This window comes from Halichoerus grypus, chromosome 1 (assembly GCF_964656455.1).
Source record: "Halichoerus grypus chromosome 1, mHalGry1.hap1.1, whole genome shotgun sequence".
NCBI classification, from domain to species: domain Eukaryota; kingdom Metazoa; phylum Chordata; class Mammalia; order Carnivora; family Phocidae; genus Halichoerus; species Halichoerus grypus.
In genome coordinates this window covers 132,761,451-132,779,482 of record NC_135712.1, presented here as the reverse complement: position 1 = coordinate 132,779,482, position 18,032 = coordinate 132,761,451, and the positions used below count along the sequence as shown (strand labels likewise).

Below are 18,032 nucleotides of genomic sequence, written 5' to 3'. Positions count from 1 at the left end.
ACTTTTCAGTTTGCCGTTTAGCATGTTTAGCCCTGTTTTGAGAACATCAACATTGTCTAGAATGTGTACTTGGGTTAAGGTATCCTGGGGATTCTTGGTCAACATTATGCAATGAAGATGATTTGAACCCTTGAACAGCCTGTCTTCTAGATCAACTCCCCAGTTACTAACCAGAAGAGCATAATGCGTCATACCTAAATGGTATCTGTGGCACTTTATCCCCAAGAGCTTGTTCAATACGTTAGTCATGTTAGTACCTCTTGGACAATCCAAGGAAGAACCAGGAAATAGGATATGTCACATCAGTTTTGGTATGTCAACAGTATGTCCCAAACCAAACTTATTCCAGCCCAAACCTCCTTCTGCTTAGTTGACTGGTATTAACAGGCTTCCAGTCACCTGGACTTGAAAGGGCAAAATCATCTTCCCTCTTCCCACTTTCCTTCATAAACCTATTGTCCATTCTAATACCCAAAATTCTCTAATACCCAAATCTGTGATCTAATCCCAACACCTGTGATCTAATCCCAACACCGTGGTAGTATTCATATAAACAAATTAATGCACAATCCTGTCTTTTCAACCATTTTTTACATTTCAGCCAGTAACTCTCCTCAAAAATGTTCGATATCTCACTTGCAAAATAGAGTCCAAAGTTCTTCTCTAGTCCCAACCCACGTTTCTTCTATTCTATTTTTATAGTCTCCCTCTCCCCAAACTCTTGCTTTGTACCCTAATCATACCAGTCTACCCTTTGTTCCCAGAATGTTGCCTGTGTGTTCTCATCTTGGCTTATTTAATCACTTTGTTCTCTCCCTCCCAGAACACCAATACTGTCCATCACTGCAGGTTTCACTTTGGCCAAGATGCCAAATGCTCTCGATCGCATCTGAGGATATAGTTGACCCTTGAACAATGGCAGGCGTTAGGGGAACCAACTCCCCACACATTTGAACATGTGCATGTAATGTTTGACTCCCCCCCAAACTTAAGTACTAATAGCCTACTGTTGACCGGAAGCCTTACCAATAACATATTTTGTATGTTATATGTATTACATATTCTATTCTTAAAATAATACCTAACTTTCTCTTAATTTTTTAGGTATTTCTAGGCTATATCATTTGCAGGTTTTTTCAAAATTTTGCAAATCTCCAAAAAATTTTCTGATATATTGAAAAAAATCCACATATAAATGAACTCACACAGTTCAAAACTGTGTTGTTCAAGGGTCAACTGTATTTCTACTGGATTTAGTTATCTTTTTCCAGTAGGTTCACTACTTTGCTTTACTCTCTATAATGGTTCTAGTATCTTTCTGCCTTATTTTATAGTGCCTAGACTTTTCTCCTTACACTTTAATTCCCATTAGGGAATCTAAAATCTCACTGGGGGGGGGGGGCGGGGCGCCTGGGTGGCTCAGTTGGTTAAGCATCAGGTCATGATCTTAGGGTTTTAAGATCAAGCCCCAAGTCACCCTCCTGATGCACTGGGCATGGAGCCTGCTTAAGATTCTCTCTCTCCTTCTTTCTCTGCTACCCCCCCAATAATATAAAATAAAATAAAATAATAAAATAAAATAAATAAAATATAAAAATATAAAAATCTCATTAGGATTTTAAAGTTCTTAAGGACCAAGACAATAATTTATTCATCATTTCAATTCCTCACAAAGGATCTTTGACATAATAGGGACCTCAAAAATATTTGTGAACTTAATTACATTTAGAATGATGAACAGTTGACTTAAGAAGACCTCAAATAACACATGGATGGTGAAATTTATAAATTGTTAGGAACTCCCCATTCATTGTTCTAGGTTATTGCTTCCTCATTTATTTTTTTCAACCAATTTTGTCTTTTAACTTACCCCCTTCATAAATACATTCCATAGTATTTTATAGTTTAGTCATAATGTTTGCCTTAAAGAGTGCTGCTCTGTGGCTAGGACTTCTAAGATCCACTGGCAATGTTGGAGAGACTGATACGCCACAGTAAAGCTTCGTTCTTGGTGCTGCCACTCACAGTATGCCTGTGTTTTTTTCCTCACCCCAGGTAACTGAGGAGGACTGATAATTGTATATATTTTAGTGTCAAATGTGGAATCCTATTTTTTTTTTAAAGATTTTTATTTATTTATTTGACAGAGAGAGACAGTGAGAGAGGGAATACAAGCAGGGGGAGTGAGAGAGGGAGAAGCAGGCTTCCCGCGGAGCAGGGAGCCCGATGTGGGGCTCAATCCCAGGACTCTGGGATCATGACCTGAGCCGAAGGCAGACGCTTAACGACTGAGCCACCCAGGCACCCCTGGAGTCCTATTAATTGATAAAATTTGTTAAGGAAGCTACAAAGTGGACAGACCTTAAATGAAGTTATAGACTTGAACACAGCCCTCAGTGCTTCCTTTGCTCTCAAATCTCTAAACACCCACTCACAAATTCCCAGCACTTTGCATCTATCATCCCCAGCACTCTTACCATACATCTTCTACCTTCTCCAAGAAATCTTTCCACTATTGTGTAGTTGAAGAATGAATCAAAGATGGTAATGACTGGTAAATATTCTTGTAACTGGAACTCTCTGAGACAAACCTAAAGGTAATTCTAACTTAAGGAATTGTAGGTATGGTGCCAAGGCAATGGAGAAAAAGACTATGGGAACTTGAGCTAGTCATGTTTAAAAAGTTTATGTCTTTGCAGGGCTTAATGCAAGCCTCAGTTCAAGTAACTTCTAAGCCCACCAATTCTAAAGTAGCATTCCTTCATATCAAAGTATTGTTTTCTTCACTACACATGTCACTATGTGAAATGATCTTATTTATTGGTTTACTTGATGGTTATCTATCCCTACTGGAATATAAGTTCCAAGGGATAGTGATTAGCTTATATTTCAAATATTCCTAGCACTGACCCAAAGTAGGTACTCAGTAGTTTTTTGTAAAATGAAAGAATTTAATGAATGCTTATACATAGACATGGCTTCATTTACATGCTATCAAGTCATTTAAAATGCTTAGGGGAAGAAGAATATATTAATTATCTGAAAATTACAGTATACAATTTTTTTCAAATGTGAAATAATATCTCCTAAACATTTTTTTAAAAAGATTTTATTTATTTGACAGAGAGAGACACAGCGAGAGAGGGAACACAAGCAGGGAAGCAGGCTTCCCGCCGAGCAGGGAGCCCGATGTGGAGCTCCATCCCAGGACCCTGAGACCATGACCTGAGCCGAAGGCAGACCCTTAACGACTGAGCCACCCAGGGACCCCTCTCCTAAGCATTTAAAAAAAAATTTTAATTTTACAAGTTTTTCATAGTTTCTAAAAGCCTGGAATCCTATAAATTCCATTCAGATTCTAAGCTAGGTGCTCTGTATCCCCTGTATGTGTAGAACATGACAAATATTCACCAAATACACTTTCATTAAAACCTGACAAAGGGGACTGCCTGGCTGGCTCAGTCTGAAGAGCATGCAACTCTTGACTTTTGGGTTGTGAGTTCAAGCCCCACCCTAGGTGAAGAGAATACATAAATAAATAAACTTAAAACTTGACAAAGGTGTAACACCAACTTAAAGAAAATCCCATCCTTGGAACCCCTGGGTGGCTCAGTAGTTAAACCTCTGCCTTTGGCTCAGGTCAGGATCCTGAAGTCCTGGGGTAGATCCCTGCATAAGTCTCCCTGCTCAGTGGGGTGTCTGCTTCTCCCTCTCTTCCTCACCCTTATCTCACACACTCTCTTTCAAATAGATAAAATATTTTTTAAAAAATCCCATGCTTAAAAGGAGTTTGAGTTTGCCACAGTATTTTATTTTATTTTTTAAAGATTTTATTTATTTATTTGACAGAGAGAGAGAGCGAGAGGGGGAACACAAGCAGGGGGAGTGGGAGAGGGAGAAGCAGGCCTCCCGTGGAGCGGGGAGCCCAATGGGGCTCGATCCCAGGACCCTGGGATCATGACCTGAGCTGAAGGCAGACGCTTAACGACTGAGCCACCCAGGCGCCCTGCCACAGTATTTTAAAAGTCGGTATGCATTACTGTGTAATACATCTCAAACTTTAATATATTTAAATGCTATTTGAAGCCTAGTTATTAAAGTGTAAATGTTCTCAAAGACTGTTTCTGTACCACAGGTACCAAATATAATTTCACAGAATTCAAGGTAGTTCTTTAGGCTAAAAGAAATACATGCAGTACACAGGTACGTGCACAAGGAAGGACCTAAAATTGATGGTCACCACCAGAAAAATGGCTACTTATTCCCTGATCGCCAGTAAAATTAATAGGCCAGTGACCAGGAGGAAGCACATGGCTAAACCCATCCCAGGGGGACTGAGTTGCTTGGGAAACCAAAGAGAAGTTGGTGAGCATTTTCTCTAGTGCCCAAGACCACGTCCTTCAAGTTTTCTTGCCCTCCAGATCTAGTAAGGAAGGAGGAAGAAAAGAGAAGAGAGGGAGGAAAGGAGAGAAAGAAGGAGAAAGGGGAGAGAAAGGAGAGGGAGAGAAACGGACAGAGACAGAGTGGGAGAAATGGGCAGGGACCAGGCTGATGAAACAATTGCGCGCCAAGCCACGCCCCTGTTTCCTAGGTAACCCGGTAAACAGACCGTCATCTGCTTTTTGTCGGTGAACTCCGCTAGGTGTGAATTGGTAGGCAGAAAGCTGTGGGCAGGGAGTTGGAGTGGAGATGTGTTCTTTCGTGAGAGTAGGGTCCCCTAAAGGGTTGGGGCACCACAAGGGATTAGGAACTTCCCTTGAGACAGGTACAGCTCTCCCCTTAGAGATGAGTGCCGCTGGAGGAATGAGGGTGTCTGAGAGGAAATCTCCCCAGAGCATGGAGGTTGGTCTCACCCACGAAGGAAAGGATGACTTAGGAGAGAGGGGGGTCCTCATGGGAACAAAATCTCCCACGGAGTTAAGGTTCAGAGTGGGATTAGGAAAAGAAGATTCTTCATGTAGGGAGAGCCTCCTGGGTAGTAATAAATTTGAGGAGAGGATAGCATCACCAGAAACAAAATCTCCATTGAGCGAGGAGCTTGAAATGAAATTAAAAAGACAGAATCTTTCTAGGACCCTCCTGGAGAGGAGTAATTTAGGAGTCTCTGGGGTCTCAGCCACCCAGGAAACAAAATCTTCTCTAGGTATGTTGCCAGGAAGAATGAGCTTAGAAAATGAATGTCTTCTGGGAAGGTGTTCTGGAAGGATAATACAGCCTCACTTGGGCATGGTATGCGAAAGTCCACAGGCTCTAGGGAGCAGGAGAGGTTCTGTGGCTGGTTCCTCTGAAGGGTTAGGGGCTTCACTGGGGAAGGAGCCTACTTTGGATATGGAACCTAGACAGGAACTGGGAAAAGAGACCTGTGTGGTGATGAAGCCCCGTGCAGAGATGAAGCCTCCTGTTGAGGTGGACACTGGTCTACCCAAACTAGAAGAGCCAGATAATACAGGGCCCCAAATAGGCTTGGTGGTAGAACCTTCTGAGAGCCAGTTTGCCCAACAACCTGAAGAGAGAAAGGAGGCTGAAAACACTGAACCAGGAGTAGAACCTCCAGATCGCATCAGACCCATATACTCTGGGAAATTTTTTGATCGGATGCCTTGCTGGCCAAGTGTAAGTGTTTTTTTCTAGTACTTTCCCTAAGAACTCTGTATATCTGTGTCTTTATCAAGATGATAAACTGATGGGACTTGTTTGGATTCATGGAGTCAAATTGCAGAGATTTCACTGAGCTTCTGATATTCCTTGTCCCATTGGATTCTTTCTAGCTTTCATTTTGTCTGATCTCTTCTCATTCTTTGCCTCCCTTCCTAGACGTCAGCTTTGTTTTTGTGCACACTGGTGGTTCCTCTTGATTTCTCCTGCCTTTCTCCTTTGATCTTCATTTTATTTATCAAACTGCATTTCCTCAATCCTTTCACCAAGATACATGTTGTATCCTAGTAGTCATGTAATGAAGGAAAAAAGAAAAAAAATTGCCCCATTGATTATTTATTCTGTGAGTTATTCTTTCAGCAAAGACTTGTGGTGGTGGTGGCCGTTTTGGTGGATACAGGGCAATATACAACAAAAAATACATTATCCATACACTCTAGGTTTAGATACTCATTCTAATGTTAGAGATCGATAACTAAATAAATGTTATATAGGTTTCCAAATGAATAAAAAACAAATGTGATTCTTCCTTAATAGAAATATACTCTAAGAATAGAGCTCAGTGGAAAGATTGGGCAGCTCTGTTTGAAGGAGATGGGAAAGGCTTTGCAGAGCAAGTAATATTTGAGCTAATTTAGAAATATTTGAGCTCATTTGAACTAATTTGTCAGATGGAAAAAAAGATTGGAGCACTTTTGGCAAAGAAAGGCAGAGAACATAACCAAAGTTTCTTGTATTTGAGAAATATAAGCAACCTTTTTATCCAGCATGGTGTTAAGAGATACAGATGAAAAAGAAATATGTGGAAGAAATCTAAACGTCCAGAATGCAGGGGTAAAACATATGGAAACAGAAGCAATGGTGGATAAAATTTGCCTTTTGGAAAGATAATTTTGATATCAGCAGTAATGGTGGACTGGAAGGGGGCAATATTGGATGACAGGAAAAAGTTAGAAGGCTTTATCCAAGTAACTATGGATGAAAATTAATGTAGAATTAGAAAGAATAGAGAGGAGAGCGCAATTTTGAAAGCTTTGTAGGAGATGATATTGTTAAAAATTGCCATCCAGAGGCACTTGGGTGGCTCAGTTGGTTAAGCCTTCGACTTGTGATCTCAGTTCAAGTCTCTATCTCAGGGTTGCGAGTTTAAGCCCCATGTTGGGCTCCAGGAAAAGTATCTCTGGGACTCAGGGGTTCTTTTGTCTTTGACCCACTTTGCTTTCTGGTTCCCTTATTGGATTTCCCCAGCCACACACTTTCACTTGACCATGGCTGCTGCTTCTTTCTGGATTGGTTCTGCAGTCTATGGCTTCAGACCTGATCTCAAACATGGGCAGCTACCAGCTTCTGGTTTCCAACAGAGGCAATTCTAAAACCTGTGCTTCCTCCTCCTCTCACATCCTCCTTTCTAAGTGTAATAGGACAGGGAAGACAGTTTCAAGGAGAAAGTGACTAGCAGTGTTAAAACACCTGTGATAGGGTAAAGGGATGAAGATTAATTAGTTTTGGACACGAAGGAAATTAGCAAAGTTGTTAGAATGGCATAATGGAGAGAGAATTCAAATTCCAGTATACTGAAGAGTAATGGGAAATTAAAATTGGAGAAAGTTATTGTGAATTTTGTTTTTTCCTTAAGAAGTGTGACAGTGAAGAGAAGGGAGTAAAGATTCCACTTAGGAATCTATAGAATTATTTAGTGAATTAGTATAGGAGTTTGAGATAACACAAAGGAAATAATGGGTGGAACCAGATCCTAGATAAACAGGAGGAAGTGGAATTAGGGTATAGTCAAGAGAAGAGATTAGTGTGGACTAGAAATAATATTTTTAATATTTAAATATCCATTTTTACTATAAAACAAAAATAATAATATTTTAGAAAACTTAGGAAATAGGAATGAAAACACCCAGAATCTTATCACCCTAACACAATGCCTACCAGTACTCTGCTGCATTCACATGAATGTTTATTAGCAGTTTACCATATCAACATCACTACTCATGGAGCTTTGCAGGTATAAACTCATTTCCTGTCATAACGATCCTATGAGACAGCTGCTATTATTAAATTCCATTTTACTGGTGAGGAGACTTAGACAAATTAGATAATTAGGCCAAGGTCATATAGCTAGGAAGTGGTAGCCCCAGGATTTGAAGTCATAACTTCAGACTCAAGAGTCTGAATTCTTGACTATACTTCATTTCTTGTGACACTTTTCTCTAAATGTGCTTTAATGTAGTTGTTATGCCCAATATACAAATTGTTTTTCTTGATTTTTCACTAAGTATCATTTAATACAATTTCAGTGTTATTACAGAGACTTTAAAAGATCATTTAGTGATAAAAACAATATTTCTTTAAGCCAATATATGATTTTTTAGCTAATTCACTCCCTCTCTTGTTGGACATTAGATTTTTTTTCCAGATTTTTCTATAAAAATAGCCTGTGAACATCTTTATGTATATATCTTTTTATATGTCTTGGAATATTTCCTTAGGATAGAGTTTCAGCAGAAGCCAAAGAATGGATCTTTTTCTAGTTACTGTTGCCAAATCCCTTCCTAAAAGATTGTACACTAAATTTTAAAAATTAATAATGATTTGTAAGGCATTGTTTAATTCACACTTATTGGATTTGTGATGAGATTGAAAGTTGTTCCATATGTTTGTTTTCATTGTTTTTCTTATTCTTATATATGGTCATCTTAGTCAACTCCTATTAGTCTTAATTGCTTCTCATTATGTAAGTGAACTCAAGGGGTTTGTTGCTTGGGGTGCAACAAATTGAGCACAACCCAAAGAAATGTTGAAAGCAAAGAATTTTTATTGTTACGAGTAAGAAGACAGGGAGATAGCTCTCAAAGCACTGTCTCCCTATGGGGTTAGTATAGGAAGCTTTTATTCAGTGTATGGGGGGCGGGGGCAGGGAGCTTGCATATGCATTTTTGGTTTAATTGCACATGCCTAGCATGTTAACATGCTAGTGCATACATTGTATGTTCAAAAAATGACAGAGACTCTGCTCATAGGAGGAGAACTTAGTATTATAATGAACTAAAGTTATCCTCAGGACAACTCAGGGGGGCTTCTGCTCAGGTCCTCGGCTCCAGTTCAGCTCAAAGTGGCTCAAGTAAGAGGTTACCAGGAGAGACACACCTAGCAAGGGGCTATCAGGTTAAACACCTAGTTGGGCATCTCCTTGGCTGGAACTGTTGGTTCTGCAAAACACAACACATCCCTTTCCTGCTTTTGTCCCTTCCCCTCCTCCTTTCTGCTGATAGTTTTCAAACCTCTTATTTGAGTAACTTCCCACTGCATCCTACCTAACAATTATTTCTTTTGGATTTTCTAGGTAGGCAATCATATTGATGCTTTGTCTTTCCTTCTTCAGGATATATACCTCCTACCTCTATTTCCCATCTCATTGAATTGCTTATGATCAATAATGCAATATTCAAAGTGAGGTCTCTTTTCAAATTTTAATGGGAATGATTTAATGTTTCACTATCAAGTATTATTTTTGCTGGAGATTTCTGATATATCAAATTAAGGATACCTATAGTCATTCCCAGGTTGCTAAAAATGTTTAAAAATTAGGAATAGAGTTTGAACCTTGAAGAGCTTTTCCCCACATTTGCTGAAATATGTATTTTTTCCAAATTAAAATTGTTAATTTTCTAATAGCAAACCATCTTCATATTTTTGAGCTAAGCCCTACCTGGTTTTGATACATTATTATTATAACATATTCCAGGATTTGGTTTGCTAGTATTTTACTAGTATTTTTGCATCTATGATCCCATGTAAGATTGAACAGTAGTTTTCCTTTTTGTACCATATTTCTTTGAATTTGGTATGAGACTAATGCTGGTATAAAAGGAATTGGGAAGCCTTCCCTACTTCCAATTGTCTTTATGCTTGTAACTGTTTATCCATTATGTATATTACCTATTTCTTGGTAGGCTTGGTAGAATTCACACAGCTGAAAGGGGAAAGACAGGAGATCCCTCAACATCCTCACCAAGGGATGAGATAGTAACATATTTGATGCCCCTGAGTTCATACAATCTCAGAAAAGGAAGGAAGTGCATTTGGGTGAATTGAAAAACCCAGTTTTTTTCGTTGTCCAGTGAGGAGTGTTCAGATGGAAATTCCTATTGTGAAGAGACTGCTAAAATCAATCCTTGAGGACAATTGCTTTGCATCAGGGTGTATTCAGGGAATTGGGGAGTTCATCTCAGTCAGAGGCCTTTCTGGTGTTGAGGGAAGGAGAGCAGACACATCTCATGGGAAGGACACTCATCCTGTTGTTGCTTGAAGTTGCTGCCCAAAGTTGGTGTTGGGCTGAAGGATTTATGAGACCCCCATTAAGCCTTCTAGTCCTAGTAAAACAGTCATTGGTGTAGCACAGGATCTGTATTCAGGAAAAGTTTCCAAGAAATGGTGGCCTGCAGAGAGATTTTTTTAGAGTGTCCTTCAAGAATTGAAAAGGTTCTGGTAAAGAGATCCTCTCCGTGTAGCCCATAAAAGGACTCTTGGCTCTCAGAAAGCACTCTGGTAGAGATCAAAATCTCTATAATGGTTATTTCTCCAACATATCCTGAGACTGTCCCTTGATCTCCATTAATGCACTGACTATGGCAGAAACACTGATTTATTAGACAGAACAACTGAACCTTGCAAAGTGCATTGGTAAACGGTATTGAGCCCTGAGGCAAAAGGGGGAAAAGGGAGGAGAGGTTCAAATAGAGGTTAAAAAAATGATAGTTTCTACAATGACTAGACAGTATGCTAGGCATTGTGGCTACAAAGATGCCTGCTTTCAAGGCACTTAAAGTCTATAGACCTGAGACCAATCGACACATGATTTTATAATATGATAAATGTCATGTAATGGCAAACCTTATTTTTTCCCATTCACTAAGAGTATCTCATTGCTATTTGGGGAAAATGTTTATTTTGTCAGAATTCGCAAAGAACAAATGTCTGCAGAATTCTGAGAAGTGGGTGATTTCATTTGCATAATGGGTTCAGGGCCTTCTGAGCAGAAAGAAATTGATGTTATCACTCCTAACTTTTTCTCCAAGATATTCAGAATTAAGGATATCTATGGGTAAAACAGAGTGATCTTGACCAAGGCCCAGTGGGAGAGATGGGACCATTATGCTAGCCCACACTGAGTTTGGCGAGAGGAAGGTGACATGATGATTATGGGTCAGTGGGTCTTCAGTAGTTAAAAATGTCCTGTATCAACCTTCCTGAGTTGACTTGAATCTTGGGAACCAATCACATGAGATGGTCACTGAAAGCTGTAATAGTGGGGACTGACTGAGGAGGTGGCCAAATGAGGCTGGACTGGTGTGATTAGGAACTGAGAAAGGGGGTGGCTGAGCGAGGAGGTGGTCAGTGCAGTTGGGAATTTGGTTACATACAGAGGGCCTGAGAAGATAAGTGGATATATTGAGGACAATAGGAGCCAGGTTTCTCACGATAGAGAAAAAAGTTACCAATATGAAAAGGAGAAGGATAGAAGGAATCCTGTTGTATTGGATTGTAATTGCAGGTATTGGTGGAAACTCATGGTATGTATATCTATGTCCATGTCCAAATCCATATCTATGTATCTATGTGTATTTAACAAAACAGTATATTATAAAATTGCTACAGATGCTAGTATGTGGGTGTGTGTATGCATACATACATTTCTTACCTCTGTCCTCTAAGAGGACCTAGAAGGAATGTTTATCTGGTAGCAATGAGCACACCAAAACCAGATCTTGATTTTTGAATACCATTCTGTATTAAAAGGAATCAGGACTCTGAAGGAATGGCTGACTCTAGGGTTGGTGCTCTAAAATATGAATTTGGAATGCCTTTAAGAGCCAAAAACTAAGAAAATTCTCAAAGAATAATGCAGATGTGTCAAAGGGGCACAGAAGTAAGCTTGAAAAAGCTATTAGTGGACCAAACTATTATATTTGGGGCATTGAATAAAATTGCCATTGAGTAAAATAGACATCCATGATTCCAGACTGATGTAAATACATGAATTATTGAATAAATAGCAAGAAAAGAAAGCTTCCTTGTACTATAACGGCAATTAATAAATATGGATGGAATGATGGAATTAGGAAGTCAGCACTTGGCTATCACCATAGTTGTGATGATTTTGGCAAGAATCATCTATGAATATTAAACAGTAGGTGAGGGGCACCTGGGTGGCTCAGTCATTAAGCGTCTGCCTTCGGCTCAGGTCATGATCCCAGGGTCCTGGGATCGAGCCCCACATCGGGCTCCCTGCTCAGCGGGAAGCCTGCTTCTCCCTCTCCCACTCCCGCTGCTTGTGTTCCCTCTCTCGCTGTGTCTCTCTCTGTCAAATAAATAAACAAAATCTTTAAAAAAAATAAACAGTAGGTGAAAGTTTGGTGAGGAACTAGATATTTACATAGAATAATTAATTACAAAGGAAAAATAACTTTACAGAAGAGAAACCTAGCAGACATCGCCTTCATTTAGTGACTAAAGTTAACATTATCAGGAATAGGACAGATTAACAGTGTGTCCTCCCTGACAGAAGAACACAGCATTGTTTCCGTGATATCCCTGACAAAAATGTATAACTTTAATCATAAGAAAACACTAGTAACCTAAACTGAGAGACATTTTATAAAATAACTGGCCTGTCTTCAAAAAATGTCAGGGTCATGAAAGACAAGGAAATATTAGGAGCTGTTCCTAACTGACGGAGACAAAAGAGACGTGACAACTAAATGCTATGCAGGTGTGGTGGCTATGGAGGTGCGTGGCTCGTACGTCCCTTCAAGAGGACCTGCTGTGGGAGCACGACGACTGGCAGCCTCCTCCTGCTGCCTCCACGAAGCTATTGCAGCGTTGATGCTCCCAGTGATTGAGCATGGCAGGGATCCTAGGACTGGACTCTTCTCACCCAACGGGATTTCTTTAATGGGAAACTTAGTCTCATTGGCCTGGCCAAAATTTTCTCAGAAGTGTGAGGTAGTCTGAAGCTCTTTCTCCTCCTCTCTTCTTCTTCTTTTTCTTCTTCTTCAAGATTTTATTTATTTATTTATTTATTTATTTATTTATTTATTTGAGAGAGAAAAAGAGAGTGAGTGTGTGTGTTCATGAGCGTGTGAGCTGGGAGAGGGACAGAGGGAGAGGGGGAGAGAGAATCCTGAGCAGACTCCAATGAGCCAGACTCTGAAATTTCTCCCTACTCACTCCTCCCCCGCCGTTATCTTTCACAGGTGTTTTCCCTAATAAATCTCTTATATGTCTATGCATGGTACCTGCTGCTCAGAGGAACCAAACAATCACACTATGGTCTTGGGTTTGTTCCTTTTATTATAAAAGACAATATTGGAGCAACTGGTGACATTTGAATGGTGTCCTTAAATTAGATACTAATATTATATCAATGGTAATTTTCTGATTTTTGATGCCTGTTAAAGTTTTTTTTTTAAAGATAATAAACCATAAGGAAAAGTGAAATAGAGAAGAGAGACAACAGTTAAGAAATTTCAATAAACTTTAGAAAAGAGGAAATGGAGACATGGCAACTGATTTTGCAGCACAGAAGAAAATGAAATTTTTTTAAAAAGATTTTATTTATTTATTTGAGAGAGAGAGAAAATGAGAGAGAGAGAGAGCACGAGATGGGGGAGGGTCAGAGGGAGAAGCAGACTCCCCGCTGAGCAGGGAGCCCAATGTGGGACTCGATCCTGGGACCCCAGGATCATGACCTGAGCCAAAGGCATTCGCTTAACCAACTGAACCACCCAGGCACCCCAAGAAAACGAAATTTGAAGGAAATCAGGTGGTAATTTCCACCATATATGATCTAGTTTGCCTGGAATAATCCCCGAGAAGCTCAGCCCTTGAAAGAAAGCATAGCAAAGCTTGGATCTGAAAATCAAAAGATCAGTTGAAAGTTCATATTCAGCACAGTTGGGTTTCTAGTTCCACTTTTCCATCCTATGCTACCCTGACTCCCTACCTCTCTGCACCAGCAGATACTCCCTTTCACCAAATCTGTGGATTTATTTTCCCAAAGCAGTTTTTATAGTCAAAGATGCCAAGGCCAAGATAAGTAAGGGGTATAGTTCCATGCTGAAAATGGGACATTAATAAGTAAAAGTGTACTTTCTGTAATGCGGTTTCCCTAGCTTCCTCTCCCAATAGACCCCTGGAGGGCCAGCAGTAGGAAGAAATCCAGCCCTCTCACCAGTAGGCCATGAATAGAAGCAGTGGAGGATCATAAGTAAGAGTAGAGATTTGAACGCCAGCCTACTTGGGTCTGCCAGTATATTAAGCAGTGTAATTCTGCCACTCAGCCTCTCTCTGCCTCATTCTGCTCACAACGGAGATGGTGGTAACACCTACTTTGTGGAAATCACTGAGTACTAAATGAATTAATACATATAAAACACTTAGAACAATGTCCAGCACATTGCTCTGTGCTCTATAATTGTCAACTATTATTACCATTATTTCTATTCTCTGAAAATTCTGAATAGTCTAGAGGAAAAAAAATGATACTGGGAATTCCACCAAAATAAAGGCTGCCTCATCATCTGATCACCTTATAGGAAAACCCAAGATTCAACAAGTCCTGCAACACACACACCGAACTACTAATCATCTTTGTAGTGCCCAACTTTTTAACATAATGATCAGACTCCAGCTTGAAAGCAAGGGGCCAAAACAAGCTAAAAGTAAACACACAAACACAGAGGGAACAGAGGAAAATGTAAACAGAAAAGATTACTTGAGAGATAAAAGATGTTGCATCCATAACAAGATGGCAACTTTTAAAAGGACAGAACTTTTCAGAACTAAATATAGTCTAAAAATTCAATGAAATCAGGAAGACGAAATCAAAGACATTTCCCAGACATTAAAACAAAGATTAGAAATATTCAGATACATTTGATTAAGAGTAGGTCCAGAAAGAGAGACTAGATTAAATGAAGTAGAGAAAATTATCAAAGAAATACAGCAAAATTTCTTTGAATTTAGGATACAAATCAAGATTGCAAGGAGTTAATTCCAAATGAAGGAAAGAAGACCCATATCATGGATCACTGTGAAATTTCTGAAAACTAGGGATATAGAGATGATTCTAAATACTTCCAAAGGGGAAAAAAGTCACATATAATGGAACAAAATTCAGAACTGCATTAGACTTCTAAATAGCAAGACCACCTCGGGACGCCTGGGTGGCCCAGTCGGTTAAGCGTCTGCCTTCAGCTCAGGTCATGATCCCAGGGTCCTGGGATCAAGCCCCACATCGGGCTCCCTGCTTTGCAGGGAGTCTGCTTCTTCCTCTGCCTGCCACACCCCCTGCTTGTGTGCTCCCTCCCTCCCCCCATCAAATAAATAAATAAAATATTTTAAAAAAATAAAATAAAAAACTGAGAATCTACATAATAGCTGTGGGATATATTGGGGCTCTTTCACTTTTCTGTTTGCAAGAGACTTTAAGGGAATGGAGGATCAATTTTTTTTTTTTAAGATTTTATTTATTTACTTGACAGAGAGAGACACAGCGAGAGAGGAAACACAAGCAGGGGGAGTGGGAGAGGGAGAAGCAGGCTCCCCACTGAGCAGGGAGCCTGACCCGGGGCTTGATCCCAGGACCCTGGGATCATGACCTGATCCTAAGCCGAAGGCAGACACAATTGACCGAGCCACCCAGGTGCCCCCCAGACCACCTCTTAAGGGACTTTGGCATAATGCCTTCAAAATTGAGGAAATGTTTTGCTACTTCGTATTTTATACCTAACCAGACTACTAACCAAATACAAGGATAGGATAAAGATATTTTCAGGAATCTGTTAAAAAAAATTCAGCTGAGTAAATTTGAAGATCTAACGGGCTTTTTTCAATAATCCATGAATCAATCAGCATCCCCTTTACTAAGTGGGAGAGAGCTCCGAGGAGCTGTACAAAATGGAAGGTTTTTATAAGCAGAAGGGGGTGGGGACAAGGAAGTCATTAATAAAGAGACAGGATTATTACAGGCAAGGTCACCTTTCTTTGGGAAAGGGTGGGGTCTATCAAGCAGATGACCTCAGTAGTGTTGATCAGGAAATTCCAGACTGATTGATTTAAAATTCCATTCCTGGGAATGGCTGAGACTGCAATTAGGTTAGGCATCGAGTCCTAGTTTGCTGACATGGGGCTAAGCAGAAGTGGCTCCATTTTGAGCCTGTTGTGTTTTTTTTTAATAGATGAAAAGAATCAGAAGTTGGCTTTTTATGCATTCTTTCTTGGGAAATGACTAAAGAATTTACTTCAGTGAAATGGGGATATAAGCCCAAAGGAGGAATAGTTGGGATTTAGGGAATGGGCAATCTAGCTCTGAAGAATGGCAAAGGAAAAATTCCCAGGACAAGAGCTCTGCACCAGACCTAAAAGCAACCAGGTAAGATTAAAGCAGGAGGAGGAAGGGTTATAGGAGAGAGTTTATTAAAAACAAACAAAAACACTCTAGAAATTTGACATATCAGTTGGAGCATTTGGAAAAATTTAGAAATAGACTCATTAAAAAACAAAGCAAATGCAAGGGCAATGATTAGGAAAAACTAATATAACATAACATGGTATAATATAATATAATATGATATATAATATACCTTCTTGGTTCAACAGTGAACAGTTATGATAACATAAACACCATTGGCTTTATCAGAAAGTGTGATGTACCCATATTGAGGATGAGAGAGGGGAAGTAGTGATGGTGTAAGAGAGCTACAACCTTCTTCACCATAAAGGGGTAGCAATATTGTCTAAAAGTAATCAATATATAGCAGTATAAGGGTTTAGAAATATGAAGATAAATATCAGAAGAAATGGCTGAAAGTATAGAAGACAGTTGGCTCTAGAAAGTAGGACTAGGTACAAATGGGTCAGGGAAATGCTGTTTTTTATTACAACCCTTTGATTTTTGAACAAAGAGCATGTATTACTTAGACAAAAGTTAATTTGGAAAAAGAGAAAGAAAGAAAATAACAACAGGCATTCATTCTTCTAATGCTTTTGAGCCGGACAAGATGGCGTCCTTCCTGTATTTGTATCATGTATAAATGTTTGACTTGAACCTGGGGGTGCATGGGCTCATCCTTCTGGGTGATAGGTGCCAAAACAATACTATATGGAGGTGAGTGATAAATCAGGTAGGGAGTCCTTGCTGCAGGAACCCCAAAGATGTAGATGAATATATTTTGTGAAACAGTTTGTTTTCTTTTTTCTTCCCTGGGTTTGAGACTTTATCTTCCTCTCTCTCTCTCCTTAGAGAAATCTACTAGTAGGGCACCTGGGTGGCTCAGTTGTTGGGTGTCTGCCTTCGGCTCAGGTCATGATTCCAGGGTCCTGGGATCAAGCCCCGCATCGGGTTCCCTGCTGGGCGGGAAGCCTGCTTCTCCCTCTCCCACTCCCCCTGCTTGTGTTCCCTCTCTCGCTGTGTCTTTCTCTGTCAAATGAATAAATAAAATCTTTAAAAAAAGGATGTCTTTAAAAAAAAGCTTAAAAAAAAAAAAAGAAGAATCTACTAGTAATTATTAAAGTGTTTATTCCAGGCTGGCCTTAGTTATATTGTGGGGCATTAATGTAAGTTTGAACCCAAGAATTAAGGGTGCAGCACTTCTTCTTCTAAAATCATTCTGTGGTTGAGAGAGAGTAGTTGGAAAGAAATCTTTAGGAGAAAGAGGACAAGATTCATGTTATCAAAAACCCATTGTCTTACCTATATGGAGATTTTTCTTTGCTTGCCAACCTTGGAAAATATGACTTTAATTTTTATAAATGAGGTCAGTAGTAGAAACACTGAGAAAAATGAAACTCCAGCTGGGGTTTCCTATATGGCTTTTCATGCAAGGTTAGTTTAGTGTCACAGATAAATAAAACCTCCAAGGTCAAATAACGGGAAATCACTAAATGATCCTTCCTTTTGAGATTTAAAATGTACATTAGTAATCCAACATTTCCCAAGTTTTTGCCAGCAGAATTTAAAAAAATATATCCATTGACTGTAAGTGTTCATGGGACTAAAGTTTGGGAAACAGTGCTAAGGAGGTCTACCCATCCCTGGTGGTGCAAGAAGAGGTCTCTGCTAGGAGTTCACAGTACTAGAGAGTGTGTTTTATGGCTTGTTAGGGGATAGGGTTACACTTAATGTTTGTTTGCATTTCTTGGCTGGATCCTGATACCCCCCCGTGGCAACAGAAATTCTCCAGGAAGATCATTGTTCTCCTTCTCAGGTTAGGGAGGTCATTAGGATCACCCTAGGCTACCTTTTAGAGTTCAGAAGTAGAATTCAAGGTGGCCATGAAAGCTGCTCCTAAACTCTGTCTTGGGTC

General features: G+C 39.7%; 1 protein-coding gene across 1 annotated transcript in view; it reads left to right on the top strand.

The window, feature by feature from the left end:
- The first annotated feature begins 4,689 nt into the window (after nucleotides 1-4,689).
- EFHB (EF-hand domain family member B) overlaps nucleotides 4,690-18,032 on the top strand; it is a 57,718-nt gene continuing 44,375 nt past the window's right edge. Inside the window, exon 1 of the mRNA XM_036099190.2 lies at nucleotides 4,690-5,613. Within this exon, the coding sequence (XP_035955083.1) occupies nucleotides 4,690-5,613 (924 nt within the window). The remainder of the gene's footprint in view (nucleotides 5,614-18,032) is intronic.